At 55.3% G+C, this 18140-nt stretch overlaps 1 protein-coding gene and 1 pseudogene across 8 annotated transcripts in view; both read left to right on the forward strand.

Moving 5' to 3' along the window:
- The window catches only part of GDPD5 (glycerophosphodiester phosphodiesterase domain containing 5), a 90685-nt gene that overhangs the window by 41093 nt on the left and 31452 nt on the right, over positions 1-18140 (forward strand). For 6 of the 8 annotated variants that reach the window (XM_073808443.1, XM_073808441.1, XM_033862262.2 and 3 more), the window contains exon 3: positions 5824-6000. The exons of 1 other annotated variant lie outside the window; for it this stretch is intronic. In XM_073808443.1, coding sequence (XP_073664544.1) covers positions 5884-6000 — 117 coding nt within the window. In that variant the 5' untranslated portion in view covers positions 5824-5883. Of the gene's footprint in view, positions 1-5823; positions 6001-8416; positions 9669-18140 lie in introns of those variants that run through there. One more of the 8 variants, XM_073808444.1, reaches the window with a different exon arrangement.
- Positions 932-5410, forward strand: LOC109551966 (protein SET-like; annotated as a pseudogene).

Below are 18140 nucleotides of genomic sequence, written 5' to 3' on the forward strand. Positions count from 1 at the left end.
GGGCAGCTGGGGAGAATCTGGTCTCTGGGGGCTTGTCCTGACCGCTCAGGGTCTGGGCAGCGGGAACATCCGAGCCTTCTCGGAAGTGTGGTCCAGGACACCCCCAGGGCTGCCCCTCCTTGCTACCCCGTGCTGGCCACTGGGGAAGTCGGAGTAACTCAGGCTATCCCCTGGGGGAGCAGGCATGTCAGTGGTGCTCCCACAGGCTGCCCAGGAAGAAGGAGGGATGCCGGGAGCCCTCTAACCAAACCTGGGGCTCAGGGGAGGCTCCCCAGAGGAGGTAACATCTGAGCGGAGACTCGAAGGGTCAGGAGGTGTTAGCCAGATGAAGGGACAGCAGGTTCTGGAGTGCTGAGGCTAGAGGAGCCAGATCCTGGTCATTTGTCTGCTAAAAACTCCCTCTGACTGCAGGTGAGACCTTGGATTGGCAGGGCAAGGCCCACCGCAGGGATTCCCCATCCAGGGGAGAGGTGAGACTGGGCCACTGCCCTGGCAGTGGCCAAGGGTGTGCTGAGAAAAGGGTCTTGAGGGATGTTAGAGGCAGGCTGGGGGTGATGAGGCGGTCACTGTGCCCATGATGGGTCTGGGTGACCCCCCTGGAGACAGCAAGGAGCCGCTGGCTATCTTGATGGCCCCAGGAGAACATGCAGAGGAAAGAAAAGAGGTTTGCCTCTCAAAGATGCCCCTGCAGTTCTGAATAGTGTGAAAATTCATGGTGGGGATGTGGGGGGAGGGAAATAGTTCCAAGAGCCACAGTCAGCTGAGTCCCCGGCTGGAGGCCTGGTGCAGGCAGCTCTACTTCCCTCTTTTCCAGATTTGAAATGGAAATTCCATTCCTGGGTGGGTTGTAGTGCTCATTCATGGGGGTGGGGGAGCAGAGGACACATGGGAATCAGTCCCAGAGTCGGGGTGGGGGTGGGGGTCCTGGGAAAGGAATGGGAGGGCAGGGCCCCTGCCTGCAGAATGCCCACCTGCCGTGCCTCAGTCACTGCAGCCATGTGCCCTCCTGGCACCGCTGCCCCTCCCCCAGCCCCCAGTCATCTGACCTTTTTTGGAAGTCAAGACAAAAGCTGAAACCAAGGCTCAGGGAAGAGCCCTGAGTGGCTCTGGCTACAGGGCAAGTCATTGGCCAAGGGAGGGTGAATCGAGGGCCCTTTCTACATATTAGCTGCTTCCTCCCTTCTGGGGGAAGTAGGGGCAGGTGTTGTGGCCCACCTGACAGCAGAGACCCTCATCTGGGGGTTCACAGGGTGAGACGTGGTCCCTGGCTGTGGACTCTGGCCTTCTACCTCCTCTGGAAGGCTGTGAATGTGGGAGTACATATGTGAGCACACACTCCTTCCATTTTTTTTTTTTTTTTGGCCACACTGTTCAGCTTGTGGGATCTTAGTTCCCAGCTTAGCGATCGAACCCAGGCCCTTGGCCGTGAAAGCGCCAAGTCCTAACCACTGGACCACCAGGGAATTCCCCACACACTCCTCCTAGAGAGGAGTAAAGCTGAGAGGATCCCCTACCTGCTGACCCCACTCCTGACCTCCCCAACCCCATGGGTGCTAAGCTGACTGCAGCAGCATCGCCATCCTATACCGTCCCCCAAGCCCTGGGCTCCACACGGCTCCGAGAGCCCCCAGCAGCGGCACCATGTCCACATGTCTCCGCAGGGAGCCACGGGCACAGAGGCTGCACCAGACGCTTCCCAGCAACTAGGAGGCTCCAGGTCGGTCAGTGTGCCCAGCAAGCTCCTAACGCGCCTCCGCACTCGGACAGGAGGCTGTCATCCCTGTGCTGAGGTTAGCGCTTGGAGAGCGGGGGGAGATAGGGGGTGTTAGGCAGAGGCCCTGAGCAAGGCCCAGACGTGGAAGTAGCTGGTGGGCCTGAAGCCCGGTGCCCCTATGGTGTGGCCTCTGGGGCGTTAGAGACGGGAGCTCATCCTACAGGCCTCAGCTCAGCACTGCCTCTGGGAAGCATGCCCAGACCCTCCCTGCACCTGTTAAGCGCCCACAGCACCCTTTCCCTTCTCACCCATATGCTGCACTTACAATACCGGTTCAGGGGCCATGGTGGCCCCGTGGTTGCAGGGTCAGTAGACTTTCCCTATAAAGGGCTGGGCAGTAAGTATTTTAGGCTTTCTGAGCCATATGGTCTCTGTCGTAACTCTGCAGTTATCCTTAAAGCAGCCATAGACAATACATAAATGAGTGAGTGGGCCTGCGTCCAGTAAACCTTTATTTACAGACTCTGAAATTTGACTCACGTATAATTTTCACGGATCAAAACATATTTTTGTTTTGGTTTTTCCCCCCAACTACTTAAAAAATGTAAAAACCATTCTCCTCTTGTGGGCTGTATAAAAACACGTGGCTGGAGTTCTCAGAGCTCCTGGTACGAGCTTCTTCCCTTGGGTGGATTCTTGGCTTTTCTCCCAGCATGGCCCCCAAACACAAGTCTTCACTTCCACCCCAAGCAAAGAAACCGAAGAAACCGAGACTGACTCCTGCCTCCAGGCCAGAGGAAACGTCTGCTTCTCTGAACTTGCCGAAGGAAGAAAAAGAACAGCAAGAAGCAATTGAATATATTGATGAAGCGCAGAATGAAACAGACGGACTTAACGAACAAGCCAGGGAGGAGATTGTGAAAGTAGAACAGAAATATAACAAACTCCGCCCACCATTTTTTCAGTAGAGGTCGGCACTGATTGCCAAAATCCCAGATTTTGGGGTAACAGCATTTGTTAACCGTCCACAAGTGTCTGTACTCCTTGGGGAGTACTGCGTTATTTGCAGAGGTGCTGCATTATTTGACGAGAGTCGAAGTGACAGAATTTGAAGATCTTAAATCAGGTTACAGAATAGATTTTTATTTGGATGAAAACCCTTCGAAAATAAAGTTCTCTCCAAAGAATTTCATCTGAATGAGAGTGGTGATCCACCTTCAAAGTCCACTGAAATCAAAAGGAAATCCGGAAAGGATTTGACAAAATGTTCAAGTCAAACGTAGAATAAAGCCAGCAGGAAGAGACGGCATGAGGAACCAGAAAGCTTCTTCACCTGGTTTACTGACCATTCTGATGCTGGTGCAGATGAGTTAGGAGAGGTCATCAAAGATGATATTTGGGGCTTCCCTGGTTGCGCAGTGGTTGAGAGTCCGCCTGCCGATGCAGGGGACACGGGTTCGTGCCCCGGTCCGGGAAGATCCCACATGCCGCGGAGCGGCTGGGCCTGTGGGCCATGGCCGCTGAGCCTGCGCGTCCGGAGCCTGTGCTCCGCAACGGGAGAGGCCACGGCAGTGAGAGGCCCGCGTACCGTAAAAAAAAAAAAAAAAAAAAGATGATATTTGGGGCTTCCCTGGTGGCGCAGTGGTTGAGAGTCCGCCTGCCGATGCAGGGGACATGGGTTCGTGCCCTGGTCCGGGAAGATCCCACATGCCGCGGAGCGGCTGGGCCCGTGAGCCATGGCCGCTGAGCCTGCGCATCCGGAGCCTGTGCTCCGCAACGGGAGAGGCCACAACAGTGAGAGGCCCGCGTACCGCAAAAAAAAAAAAAAAAAAAAAATGATATTTTGGCCAAATCCATTATAGTACTACTTGATTCCGGACATGGATGATGAGGAAGCGGAAGGAGAAGAAGATGATGGTGATGATGAAGAGGAAGAAGGATTAGAAGATATTGATGAAGAAGGGGATGAGGATGAAGGTGATGAAGATGATGATGGGGAGGGAGGAGAGGAAGATGAAGGGGAAGATGACTAATGGAACACTGATGGATTCCAACCTTCCTTTTTAAATTTTCTCCAGTCCCTGGGAGCAAGTTACAGTCTTTTTTTCTCTTTTTTCTCCTCCTCTTGTGCTCAGTCGCCCTGTGTTTGAGGTCTCATTTCTCCTTTATACCATGGCTCACAACTTATTTTGGGGAGAAATACCTTGAGCAGAATTCAGTGGGAAAAGAATCTCTACCCCTTTCTGTTCCAAATTCATTTTTATCCCTTCCTGTCTCAAAAAACCTTTATGGAATCAACACCACCATGCTCTGTGGGAAAAAAAAAAAAAACCTTCTGCTCCCTTAGCTCTGCTGGAAGCTGGAGGGTGCTAGGCCCCTGTGTATTAGTGCATAGAATTCTAGCTTTTTCCCTCCTGTCTCTGTATATTGGGCTCAGAGATTACACTGTGTCTCTATGTGAATGTGGACAGTTAGCATTTACCAACATGCATCTGTCTACTTTCTCTTGTTTAAAAAAAGAAAAAAAAACTTAAAAAAATGAGGTTATAGAAGGTCAGCAAAGGTGGGTTTGAGACGTTTGGGTGGGTTAAGTGGGCATTTTGACAACATGGCTTCTCCTTTGGCATGTTTAATTGTGATGTTTAACGGACATCCTTGCAGTTTAAGAGGACACTTTTAAAATAAAATTCTCTCCTAATGATGACTTGAGCCCTGCCACTCGATGGGAGAAGCAGCAGAACCTGTAGGATCTTATTTGCAATTGACATTCACTATTGTAATTTTGTTCCTGTTTATTTTTCAATTTTTGTTTCACTGCTAAGGGACGATGATGCTCAGTTTTAAACCTGAAAATTATACAAGTTGCTTTGTCACAATAAAACTAAATGTGTGCACGCGCACACACACACACACACACACACACACACACACACACACAATATGTGGCTGGTTGGATTTGGCTGTGAGTTGTAGTTTGCCAACCCCTGGGTTAGAACAAGGAGCCAGACTGCCAGGCTCTGCTGTGTGACCTTTGACAAATGGCTAAACATTTCTATGCTTCAGAATTCTCATCTGTAAAATGGGGATGATAATGATAACACTTGGAGAAAGTAAGATTGTACAACAGCTTTGGAAGACAGCTTTTGGCAGTTCTTCAAAAAGTTAAACATAGAGTTACCGTATGACCCAGCAATCCCATCCCAAAGTATTACTCAAGAGAAATGAAAATATAGATTCCCACAAAAACTTGTTCACAGCAGAGTTATTCATAACAACCAAAAAGGGGTAACAACCCAAGTGTCTACCAACTGGTGAGTGGATAAAATGGTATAGCTATACAATCAGATAATTTTCAGTCATAATAAGAAATGCAGGGCTTCCCTGGTGGCGCAGTGGTTGAGAATCTGCCTGCCAATGCAGGGGACACGGGTTTGAGCCGTGGTCTGGGAAGATCCCACATGCCGTGGAGCAACTAAGCCCGTGCGCCACAGCTACTGAGCCTGCGCGACTGGAGCCTGTGCTCCACAACAAGACAAGGCCGCAACAGTGAGAGGCCCGTGCACCGTGATGAAGAGTGGCCCCCGCTCGCCACAAGTAGAGAAAGCCCTCACACAGAAACGAAGACCCAAGACAGCCAAAAATAAATAAATAAATAAATTTATAAAAAAAAAAAAAAAAAAAAAAAAAAAAAAGAAATGCAGTACTGATTCACGCTATAACATGGATGAACCTTGAAAACATTAAGTGAAAAAAGCAAGACGCACAAGACCATATATCATATGATTCCATTTATGTGAAGTGTCCAGAATGGGCAAATCCGTGGAGACAGAAAGTAGGTTAGGTTGCTTGGGGCTGGGGGGTGGGAGTGGGGGAGTGACTGCTAATAGGTATGGGGATTTTTGTTGGATGATTAGGTCATGGGTGGGTGGCAGGGGACTGTCCTAGGGGACTTGCAAGGATGGGCCTCTGACTCCGAGAGAGACAAGGACCCACGGCAGGGCTCTGAGCAGAGGCTGACCCTCCCTGACCTAGACTACAGGGACACCTGCTGTGCTGGGGCCAGGTCCCCACCCCTCCCCTGCCTCACAGTACTTTGTTTCCTCCCCCAGGACCAGCCGGGGGCCTCCATGGGCTCCTGAGGGCCGGGCGCCAGGGCCGCGGGCGCGAGCATGGTGAGACACCAGCCCCTGCAGTACTATGAGCCGCAGCTCTGCCTCTCCTGCCTCACCGGCATCTACGGCTGCCGCTGGAAGCGCTACCAGCGCTCTCACGATGACACCACACCGGTGAGCTGTGCTGGGATGCGGCCAAAGGACCCAGGGAGCCCCAGGGCCTGGGGGAGGGGTCTCAGCTTTGACACCCTGCTGTGTGGCTCTGGACAGGCCAATGCCCTTTCTGGGTTTCAGTTTCTCCTTCTGTAAAATGGGCCTATGGAAATTCCCAAATCTACCTGACTAGGTGGGCAAGGAACATGGGTGTAGCCAGTTGTTGACTCCCCTCTGACAGTGTGGGGTGTGGGCTGCTCCAAGAGGGTGGGGTCCCCCAAGGTGAGTAGAAGTTCTCAGCTTCCTGGCAGATCCTGATGGGCAGGTAAGCAGACGGGTGGCTCTTCAAGGGGAGGGTGAAGAGCTGGGCCAGGCCATCCTGGAGCCTGGGAGCTGGCAGGGCCATGGCCTGGCACCAGGGCCCAATCACCTGAGCCACAAGCCTGCCAGGGCTGTCAGCAGGTGCTCAGCTGGATAAAGAAAGCCTCCCTTAGTGTCCGGCTCCCCAAGCCAAACCCCAGGCCACACTTCCGTCCCTGGGGCACCATCAGCCATTGGATCTAGTTTCTTCTCTGAAGGAACCCAATTCCTTCAGGAGGGAACAGAGAGAGAGATAAATGGTGTTTATCTAAAAGCTTTGCTGCCTGGAAAACAACTTTCTCCTCCCTCCTGCTTGTCTGAACAAAGAGGCCAGCCTCCAAATTCAGCCAGCCCCAACACGGGCTGGAGTGGCCGGGGCGGAGGTCAGAGGCCAAGCATCACCAGACTACATCTGGATGTGGAGGTTGGGGGAGCTTGTCCACCTCCCTGCCCTCCCTCTCTGCCTGTGCTGGTAGGGACAGAGGGACAGAGCACTCGACTGAGTCGGGAGCCTGTTCTCATGACCCCCAAATGGTAAGCAGCAGGTACCACCTGTGGGTACCTGGCCTGAGTCATTGCCGTGTACCCACTCTAGCACACAGGAGGCAACATGCCCAACTGAGGCAAGGGAGAGGAGGGACCTGCCCAGGGCAGCCTGTCCGTCCCATGTGCTGTGCTCCGAGCTCCATTCTCCCCTGAGGCAGCGGAAGGAAGTCAGCAGGGCCTCCACGTGTCGGGAGGGCAGGAGCTCGCGGTCTGCTGACACCCAGGTGTCTGTCTGTGTGCCGGGCGCTGAGCTGAGCACTGACACGTGGCCACCCCTGTTGCTCCCAAGCCCGTGAGCTAGATGTCATCGCCACCGCTTCACATGCGGAAACAGAAGCCAAGGACGTCCGTGACCAGGACAAGGTCACGCAGCTAGAGAGGGGCAGAGCTCGGATCTGGCCCTGCACGGTGTCCAGCGCTCTCGGTGGGGGTGGGATGGGAAGACTGCTGAGGCTGAGGAAGGGAGGAGAAGGATGGCTGAGCTCCCAAGCAGGAAGCCCTTAGCCGTCGGAAGAGACACTGGAGGAAGGCGGCTCTCTCCCAGGGCACCTCACACCTCTTGGTGGGCCCAGGGCCAGCCAGTTCCAGGCTGTGGAGTCAGGAAGTGATGGGTCTTGGCTGTGGCCCGCCCAGGGCCCAGGCTAGAGGAAGTGGTGGGTTGAGGCCAGTTTTGAGTTGACTGGGGGCCCAAGCGGCATAGGCTCTGCAAATGCCAAGGCCTGAGGTGCCAGGTATGGGGCAATGGCCGGAGGCTGCAGGCCACAGCCTGGGAGAGGCTGGGAGAGGAGAGAGGGTTTTGCAGCAACTCTGGGTGGCAGGGCCTCTGCAGAAAGGGCTGAGCTCACCTCAGGCAACCCGCACCTCGCAGCTGAGGGTGAGCGGGCGGCCCACCCCGGCCCTTAACTCAGCTCCACTCCCGCTTCCTCTCCCACTTCCTGGGTTCCAGCCTCCGCGGGCTCACCCTTCTCTCCCTGGCTCTCCTCTCTTCTCTTTTCTCTCCCCAGTCCCTCCCCAGACAGCTGGGCCAGAACCGTGATGGGGGCTGGGCTCCTGGCCTGACACAGTGAAAGCAACAGCAATCTGGTGTCTCAAAGTCAGGGCTGGTGCAGAGAAGCTGCTCTGTAAATTTTGCTGAACAAATAGAGGCCCAGAGTGAGCTCTGGGAGCGCAGGTTGGGGAGTGAAAGGAGAGCCCCTCGGGCCTGGAGAGGCCTCGGCCAGGGGGAGCGGGCCCAGCTTTGGGCCTGTGCCTTTCCTCATCCCCACCTTCCCCTCCTCCTTTGGGCATCCCCTTACCCCTCCACCCCCCATGCCCCCACCAGGCACTGCCTCCGCTCAGGACCTCTTGGGGGAGCCTCTTGTGTCTCCCAAGTCAGGGAAGCCTAGGGTCAAGTTCTTCAGTGAAGCTGAACCCCTCTGGGCCTCTTCTGTGCAGTGAGGTGACACACAGGTGGTGAGTCACAGAAGCACTCATCCTCAGGCTGGGAACAAAGTGTGAGAGTAACAGTTAATGTTTATTGAGCACCTATTGTATGCGGGGAGCTTATGGCTTACAGGCATTGCCCTGTTGATTGTTCTAACACCCTGTTGGGGCATATTTAATTGTTATGCCCTGTTTATGGATGGGGAAATCAAGGCTTGAAGCCCCATCCGTGATAGATTTGCAGCAAGAGCGTCAGGAAGTTGGAGGCTGCCAGGAAGACAGGCGGGTTTTAAGTCTGGGTGTGTTTATTTATTTATTTATTTAAATTAATTAATTTTGGGGGTGGCATTGGGTCTTCGTTGCTGCGCGCGGGCTTTCTCTCGTTGCGGCGAGCTGGGGCTACTCTTCGTTGTGGTGCACGGGCTTCTCGTTGTGGTGGCTTCTCTTGTTGCGGAACATGGGCTCTAGGTGTGCGGGCTTCAGTAGTTGTGGCACGTGGGCTCAGTAGTTGTGGCGCACGGGCTTAGTTGCTCCGCGGCATGTGAGGTCTTCCTGGACCAGGTATCGAACCTGTGTCCCCATCATTGGCAGGCAGATTCTTAACCGCTGAGCCACCAGGGAAGCCCCAAGTCTGGGTGTGTTTAAAGAAGAAAGGCAGGATGGGGAGGAGGACTTGGGAAGTTGCCTGACAGAGAGAAGAGCAGGGACCGGGAGCATTTGGGACAAGTTGGGGAATGGCTTGAATGCCAGGCTAGGCACCCTCAGTGCTTCACTGGTTAAGAGCTGGCCCCGAGGTACTGGACGGGGATCCTGGGGAGGGAAGAGGGGTGCAGGGAGCCTGGGAAGGAGCCCCCGCCCCGCTGCTCTCCATCCAGGTTGGCCTCCTTCCTTCCTGCCCCTCCCCGCCCCTCACATTCCCATCTCCTCCAACCCTCTGCTCACACTGTCCCCTCCCCCCAGGACACACACTTGACAAATAAGGAAACAGGAAACTGAGGACCAGAGGGATGAAATGACGTCCTCTCCTGCCCCCCAACACCGAGGAAGTGGAGGAGCCTGGCAGCAGAAGGCTGGCTCGCTCCACAGCTAGGAAGCGGAAGCAAAAGCTTTTTATAACTGGGGATAATTAATTGGTTGTTGTCTGTGACTCATTACTCTAATATTGCCAATTAAGGATGGGGCAGGACAGAAGGCGGCTCTCAGGCCATCCCCACAGGGGGCCCTGAAGACTCTGCATTTGTGGGAGGCAGCACAGTGTCAAAACCAGCTTCTTTGTAGCAGGAGGGATATAGGTCAGATGCCTGGAGGAACTTCCAGCCCGAGACGTTGAAGGAGACAGTCAACTCTCTCGCACTTCTATGGTATGTTTGCCTTTTGAAGGGTGTTTTAAGCTTCCTTTGACCCCCTCTGTCTTATGGACGGGGCTCCAGGAAGAGGAAGTGATTTATTCAAGCCTAGGAGTTGAAGGCACGGCTTGCACTGCGTCTGCTTGCACCCCCAGTCCCGTGCCCTCTCCCCCGTTCCACACCAAACAGTCTTGCCTGGGATGTGTTGGTTACTTACTCAATCAACAAACCTGTCCTGATACCTGCCCTGAGTCCAGCGGTCAAAGGTATATCAAACCTGGTTCCTCCCTCCCTTGAAGGGCTCCTAAGTGGGTGGGGAGCAGATCAGAACAGACCTCCAGACCACCCAGGGTGATCACTGCCGGGGCCCAGGGACACCGCAGGCAGCAAAGCTTGCCTGAGCTGGTGTCAGAGAGAGTTAGCGCATCATGTCATGCCAGAGTGGGGAAGGTCGGGGAGCTGCATGTTACAAGAGTGTCTTGTGTTTGGGAACTGAAAGCAATTTGGCCCAGTGCAGCTCAGGTGTTAGGAGGGAGAGCGTGTGGCCAAGGGGACCTGAGCCAGAGGCTGTGCTGGGGAGCCTGCACTCCATCCTGGGAGGTGGGAGCCCAGTCGGACTCGGTCTGTGCAAGGACCACTCTGGTTCAATCACGGAGAATGCGCTGAGGGGCCTTGAGTGGAGGCGGGGATGGCAGGGAGCTAGACAAGAAAGGCTGAGGCCTCAACTAGGGGGAGGGGTCTGCAAAGAAGTAGCAAAGGGAGGGATTCTAGAGACGCCTAGACGGTGCATTCAGCAGACTGGCTGCAGAAGAGAATTTTGATGATGCCTCCCGTCATCCCAAGATTTCCACCTGGCTGGATGAGGCCATTCCTGGAGTCGGGAAACCATGCTGTGCCCAGGGGGTGTGTGAGAGGCCGCGCGGTCTCAGGAGTGTCCAGGAATAGCGCAGTGGGGGCGGGTGCAACACAGACAAAATACACCCCCCCACCCCACCATTGCCTACCTCTTTCGATGGGAGCACCTCCCACCACGGCAGGAAGACACCTGCTGCTGGGAAATCCATCAGCACTTCACCCTCAATCCGTCACCCTTCACCCTCCACACAGCCATCCCGGGATAACCTGCCTCACCCGTTCACAGCACTGCCCTTCGCTCCGCTGTCCCTTCCGCCTGGAATGCCTTCTCTCTTGTCTCTGCCTCTCAAGGCTCATCGCAGATCTCTATTCCTCTAAGAAGTGTCCCCTTCAGACAAAAGAGTCAGGCCTCCTTCCCTGCCTCTCCCCTTCCCCTGGGCTCCCGCAGCATCTCAGGCCTGGGCTGCCCATGTGGGTCCTGACTTCCTGTTTCTCCCGCTGGACCGTGAGTGTGCTGAAGCCAGGGCCTGGCTCAGAGGAGGACCTCAGGCAAGGAGTGGGAGGAGGACCGAGCGGGTGACTTGAAGAGCAAGTGAGGAAGCCAGTGAGGGTGGGGAGGCTGGACCCGCGATGAGCTCCCGGGTGAGCACCCCAAGGAACATTGGGTGGTCCGGAGAGTAGGGGCGCATGTGCATTCCAGTGCCCCTGGCTGTGGCTGACAGGGAGGGGTGCTGACTCAGCCGAGGGACCTCCCAGGCCACCCTTGGAGGTGGGGTCAGGCTCTGCCAGTGGGAGGAGGAGGGGGTGAGTTTCCCAGCTGGCTCCCCACGTTCTTGTCCTATCGATAGCACGTGGGCCTGTGGCAGGGCTATGGGGCAGGGAAGAGTGGATCTCACTCAGGAACCAAGGTGGGCTCCCTGGAGGAAGCAGCCTTTGGAATGGGCTCCAGGGTGTGACTGGAGTCAGCCAGACGCACCTGGCCATTCCTGGCTAAGGGAGCTGCGGCCTGAACTCTACCCTGCCTCCTCCAGTGACTTAGTGTGTGGCCTTAGACAAGGCCAGACCCTTTCTGGGCCTCAGCTTGCTGTGGGTGAGGTGGAGGTACAAACCCACGCCCCAAGGGTCCAGTTAGATAACAGATACCAACGTGTCTCACGTCCTGAACAGGACAGACCACTGTTCCAACTTGGGGAAAACGTGTCCTCCCTACACACTTTCAAAGGGATGGCTGTTCCCTTCTCTGGTGCTTTGCGGGAGAGGGACCCAGCAGGTCAGAGAGGAGCCCTCTGAGCTTCAATTCTCCCACTTCTAAACTGGCGATGATAAGAGCCATTTTATCCTATAAACCTTGCAGGTTTGCCATGAGGATAAGAAAATGGGAGATGATATTATTGCATCCATGCGAGAGAGGAGAGGCTGGCAGAAGTTGTTGCAGCACAGGGAGCTAAGGATTTATTGCTGTAATAAAGCCAGGCCGTCGCTGGCTTTCGGGAACCCCCGCACCCCACCTCCTCCTCTCTGAACGGCACTGAGGGGGCCGGGCGTGGTCAGGCCACGCTCCCGGGAAGACGAATAAGCACTTGTTCATGCCCTCTGTGACCACCTTGCGTGTCTGCTTAGGGAGCATGTATGGGGCAGGAGGTGATGGGCGTCAGCAAGAGGCTGTGGCCACTCACCACCCTGTGGCCTTGGCCGGGCCCCCTGCAGGGCGCTGGGATAATCCCTCCTAAGGGCCCCCAGCTCTTCTGCTCACGTCTCCCCAAGGGCTGACGCAAGCCACAGGATGCTCGGGGAAGGACGGGGTGCTCCAGGCTGAGCCTGGCTTCATTCTCCTGCCTAATGAGCCACTCTGAGTGCACCCTGGCAGAAGCAAGGGCAGACAGAGGCCTAATTGCCCAGCTCCCTGTAGCCCAGAAAAATAAATCCAGCCTCTTAGGCTGTCAGGAGCTGGCTGGGGGCTGGGGATTTTAATCCTTTTCCCTACTCGGCCCTAATGCTGAGATCCATCTCAAACCTCCCTAGGCTGCCTCCTCCCCCAAATCTCCTGGGTCAGAGCCAGAGTAATCCCGCCAGGGCTGCCCAGCTCTCTCTTCAGGGAGCTCCACACACCGTTCCCAGCTGACATTCACCAGTCTCCCCGTTAGGAACTTGGCGAGGATGAAACAGGAGGACGATTAGAGGAGCCGGTGTGCCCGAGGTGCAGCCTGCAGGTGGACAGACTAGGCGGGGAGGCACCCCTCGATCGCTCTCCAGTCTCTGCAAGGCTGTGTGGTGCTGGGGGCACAGCTGGACTCTGGGGCCTCAAAGCAGAGCCGGGACCCCAGGAGTGGCACAGGGAGCTGAGCTCAGCCACGTGGAAGGAGCCGTGCCAGGCGGAGCCGGCACGCGGGGAAGGGCTGCCTTGGGACAGACTAGAAAACCTAGAAACAGCCCACACACATCTGAGAGCGTGCTATGTGGTAGACAATCACGGAAATCATTGCAAATATCACAGACCGTACAGGGACAGCTGAAGTATCCATCTGGTGCAAGTAAAATTAGATCCCTGTCTCTTACCTCAAATCAAAAGAAATTCCAGATGGACGAAATGTATTTTTTTCTTTTTTTAAGCTTTTTTTTCTGTTTAGGAAGCACACATTTGTTGAGAAAATTCAAATAACTCGGAAAGATGTAAAGGCAAAGAAATTCTAATCTTCATGCTTTAGAGGAAAGGCTTTGAAACCTCTCTCCATACACGTATACACACATATGGAGCTATAGATAGGTAGGTGGATTACAGATTCGAGTGTAAACAAAGAGAAATTATCAGTGTAAATATGAATTAAATCTATAATCGTGGGCCACCTGCCCTAAACACGATACCAAAGGCAAAGACCCATAAAGGAAAAAGGGGTAGATCTGACCGCGTAAAAATGTAAATGTTTTAAACAAAAAGCATGAAAAACAAAATTAAAGTCAACTGATAAAATAAGAAAAAGTAGACAATCTATATGAAAGTTACTACTCTTACCTAGAGAAAGCGTTTATAAACCCCTAAGAAGCCAGTGGCCCAAACGAAAGCTGCCAGGCTCTGTGCCTTTGCACCACCTTCCACTCCCTCCCTCTGCCCTTACCTTGTCAGGTAAGCCCATTCCAGCAAGCCCATTCCTTTCAGCTTTGCTGCCTCCAGAGAGCCCTGCAGACCATCCCTTCCCCCGTAACTGGCAGTGTGCTCCTCGACAGCCCTTGCGTGCCCCATTCGCCACACTCGTTTCTACGACTGGCGTTGCCTGCTGGCTGGTCAGTCTTCTGTGCAGGTTGCTCAGAGGAGAGTCCAAGCCTGATCCGTCTCCCAGTGTCCAGGGCTCAGCACGTGTGTGGAATGACTGGAAGAGAGTGGTGGCGCGGGTGTGGAGGGGAGATGCTGGAATTGAGTTTGGTGTGGGGTATGAAGTAGGGGTCTAATTATATATTTTTTTACCAAATGGATGTCCAGATGTCCCAGTACCATCTGTTGAATTCTCCATCCTTTCTGTACTAATTTACCTGGTATTAATCCTGTGTCCATCCTTCCAGGCCATTCCCTGTCTTTGGGTCTCAGTTTCTCCAGTTCTTAATTGGACCTTTAGAGGATGAGGCAAGATGATCTCTGAAATCTTTTCTAACTCTGAAACTCCAAGGTTCCCGCCCTGGCTCTGCCTGTGACTTGCTGTGTGACCTTGGGCAAGGCCTTGCCTCTCTGAGCCAGTTTCCTCCTCTGTCAGACAAGGATAATTACATGTCTTGCTTCTTGTTGCTTTGGGATGGTTGAAGCTGGAGGCACCCAGAGCTGGGTGTGAATTCTGGCTCCATCATTACGTTTGCCCTTTGTGACCCTGGGCAGCTCACTTCCCCTCTCTGAGCCCTAGTTTCCTCCGACTATTCCGTCTGCTTTGCAGAGCTGTGGAGAGGGCAAGATGTGAAGCAGCAGGTAGAGGGCTCTTAGGACTGCCCCACCCCCAACTCTGCGAAGTGCTCACACAGGGCTCTGTCCTCCGTGGCCAGCGATGTGGGATCTTCTTCCTTCAACCTTGCCGGCTCCTAGGACTGCAGCCTGCAGAGCTGGGCCTGACCTCTGCATCCCCCCTGACCATGGCACCGACGCTGGGCTGGGAGGGGGCGATCCACTTGGCTGTCTTCATCAGCTGGGGATATGTGATGTAGAGCAGGGGGCGGGGAAGACTTGATAAATGTCTTCACATAATTAAAGGACTGTCAGACACGAAATGATAATTATAGGAACGATCATGGATTTGGCAACTACGGCTTACATCTGTAATCCCATTTGAGCCTGGCAGTCCTCCTGTGAGGTAGAGGTGATGTCATCCGCAGGAACAGAGGAGGAAGCTGAGGCTTGAGGTCCCGAGTGATTGGCCCGCAGCCATGCGGCTAGTGGTAGAGGGCGGGGAATGAAAATCCAGCCCTTGATTGTATTCCCCCCACGCCCTGGTCATTTGACCCGTGTTCTTGCCCTTTTGCCGGACTTGTTCTCTGTGGTGTCAGAGAACCAGCTGCAGGGTGGCAGCCGAGGAGGCAGAAATCAGCTGCACCTCAGGCGGGGATGGAGGCAAGGACAACTTCTGACACCCTGCCGTTGCCAGATACTTCTGTCCAACACTGCCGTCCCCATTTTACAGAGCAGGAAGCCGGCACTCAGGGAGGATAAAGCAATGTCTTCTCCAAGGTCACCCGTTTAGTAGGTGGCCAGTCACACCCAGCATTCCTGGACTCCCAAACGCAGCCTGCCTCTATCCGGCTGCTGTCTCAGAGGGAAGCATTTTCAGCCCAGAGGAGGGCCCGGCAGCACCCACAGGGGGAGTGCCCATCTCTGGAGCTGTGGGAGCAGAAGCAGGGCAAGCTCCTGTCCTGGAGGACGCAGAGGCGGTCTCTGCCCCGGAGGACAGGCAGGGAACAGGAGTCCAGCGAGACAGCTCTGCCTCCGCCAGTGAACCTGAGGTCATGGGGGCACCAAGGGCAGGGAGGCGGCTCGCGCTCAGGGGCCGTCCTGACGCGGATTTCAGTCTCCAGGGTCAATTCGGGGGACCCAGGGGAGGTGCTCCAGGCCCCGGGGGGACCCCAGCAGTGTGAGCAGTGTCTGTGTGCGTTCTGGCCCAGGGCCGCGGTCTGGGGTGGGCAGGGGCCCACAGCAGGCAGCACACGTCCTGTGCGGGGCTGGGCTTTGTGGCTGCAGCGCTCTGTGACCCCGTGAGCCCCAGCTGCTAATAGGCTCTCTCTCCACACACACATTCTCCTCTAAATGCAGAAGGCTGGGGGTGGGACAGAGACAAGAGGGGTGAGGAGAAGACGTGACAGCCAACGGGAGACGGTGGGCAGGAGAAACTGGCATACGGTTGCCTGTGTGGGGTGGAGGGTCTCGTCTTCCTGGAGGATGGGGGCAAGAGTGGGAGGAGACGGGATGGGGCCGGGCCCTGGGATTCTCCGCCACAGTCACCCCTGTAACAGGGATGGAGCCCCCTGCCCCACCCGCAGCCAGGGCCCGTCCCCTTCCCCAGCTGCTCTCAGCCCTTCTTCCTTGCGCCTTGACCATCATCCTGCTCCCAGGCAGCTGCAAGACTGGAAGGAAGGGGCTGTGGTGTCACAATGGGAGCTCCTTCCCTTGGTTCCCTGGGGACCCCAGGCTTCGCCTGAGGATAAATCTGGGGTTGGGTGATGTCCTTGTCCACTGGTGGCCCCGAGACCTCCCTGCATCCCCACCATGTCCACACCTTCTGTTCCTCACACCATGTCTGAGCACCTCCTTGTGATCCGAGGGATGTGGGCCCAGGGTGCACAGAGATACCTCAGCCATCCCTGCCCTGAAGGAGTCCACAGCCCAGTGAACTGTCCGTCAGTGTGCACCTACTGTGTGCCGCTTGATGTATATCACCTCATTGAACATCAGCCCTCCACAGTAGGGGGTGTTATTCCCATTTTATAGGTGAGGAAACTGAGGCTCAGAGGGGTTAAGTAACTCACCCAGTGGCAGAGCCAGGTCTGTCTCCCTCTTGAGCCTGGGCTCTTTCCACCTCCACAATTCAGAATGTGATTGACAGTCAAGTTGATGGGTACCAAGAGTCTGTGCAGAAGCAGTTAAGAGAGGGAGGTCCTGGGACTTCCCTGGTGGTCCAGTGGTTAAGACTTCTACTTCCCCGCCATACTTCCACTGCAGCGGGCATGGGTTCGATCCCTGGTAGGGGAACTAAGATCCCACATGCCACGTGGCATGGCCAAAAAAAAAAAAAAAGAAAGAAAAGAAAAAAGAAAAGGACGTCTTGGGAGCTGGAGGGATGGGAGAGCTTCCTGAAGGAGAAGAAGGCTTGGCCTAGGGTGTGGACTCCAGCAAGAGAGGATAAAGGACTCTCAGGAGGCCGAACTGGGTCTGGGATTAACACGCCTGGGTCCCAGAGGGCAAGGGCGGGTTTTGCGAGAGCTGTGCGGGGCTGGTTCCCAAGGGGGCAGCAGAGGATCGCCTCCTGCCGGGGCACCTGTGCTCAACGCCCCCCTCCACTTCTCCCCGACTTGGTCACCTTGTATACGTTGCTCAATCTCTGGCTCACCTCCACTCATCCATATTGAGCCTCTGACAAATTAGCAAAGAGCGCCCCTTCCCCAGGGATCTCGACTGTTATCTGCTCGAAAACTGTCATGACGAATAAGGACATCGCTGGTGACCGTGATGTGAGCGGCACTCGTTGCTCAGCCATATGTGGTGGGCCTTCTCTGAGTCTTGGTGTCTTTGTTTGCTCTGAGTTGGGGATAAATACCCAGGCATTGTACAGACTGTGGGAGGTGATGGAGGGCCAGTGGCTCCCCCATCCCTGCCAGCATGGCCGTGGCCTCACAGCCTGCATCTCTGGAGCAGGGCCAGGCAGGCTTGTTGGGGGGCGGAGCTGGCTCAGGCCCCTCTCCTGTAACACGCCCTGACAAGGACCATTAGTGCCATTTGGAGCCTCTTTGTCAGTGGAGCTGCTCCCCAGGCCACTTCCTCCCCCAGTTCCTGGCCTTCCCTCCCCTTTCTTCCAGCCCCTGCCATTCAGTTTTTTCCTCTGATTGTTCTTAGAGTGACCTGCCCCCTCCATCCCTACTGTGGATGGGGCCTCTTTATCCCCATGTACAGGCTCCCTGTGGCCGTGGGACCTCTGGCTTTCAGCTCCCAGGACTTTCATCCCTGGGTGGCCCCCAGCCCCGGCTCATGCCTGGCTCCAATAATGGGGTCCCTAGTTCTTTGTTGCGGTTCCCAGGGGTAGGGAGGGGCGGCAGCCCCTCATTCTTGCCCCGTCCTCCCTGCCCCACTCTTAGGATCCAGCCAAGTGAGGACCATGGCCCTTAGTTCACAGGACCCCTGTGTGCTGTGGGCCCTCCCGACACCTGCGGTCTTTCTGGCCACCTGTCAGAATTGCCCCTGGGTCCTGCATCACACATCACCCTAGGACATTCCCCACCCTCCGGCACCTGTGGCGGGTTCTCTACCTGCCACTGTCCCTGCAGCTATTTCCCTGGTCCCATGGGACTCCATGCTGCTGGCCTGGGACAGGACCCATCATAGGCAGAGGCTTACCCCTCACCCGGGCCCTTCTCAGAACCTTGTCCTCTGGCCAGAGGCCTTGCACCTGC

The sequence above is a fragment of the Tursiops truncatus genome, chromosome 8 (assembly GCF_011762595.2).
Source record: "Tursiops truncatus isolate mTurTru1 chromosome 8, mTurTru1.mat.Y, whole genome shotgun sequence".
Lineage (NCBI taxonomy): Eukaryota > Metazoa > Chordata > Mammalia > Artiodactyla > Delphinidae > Tursiops > Tursiops truncatus.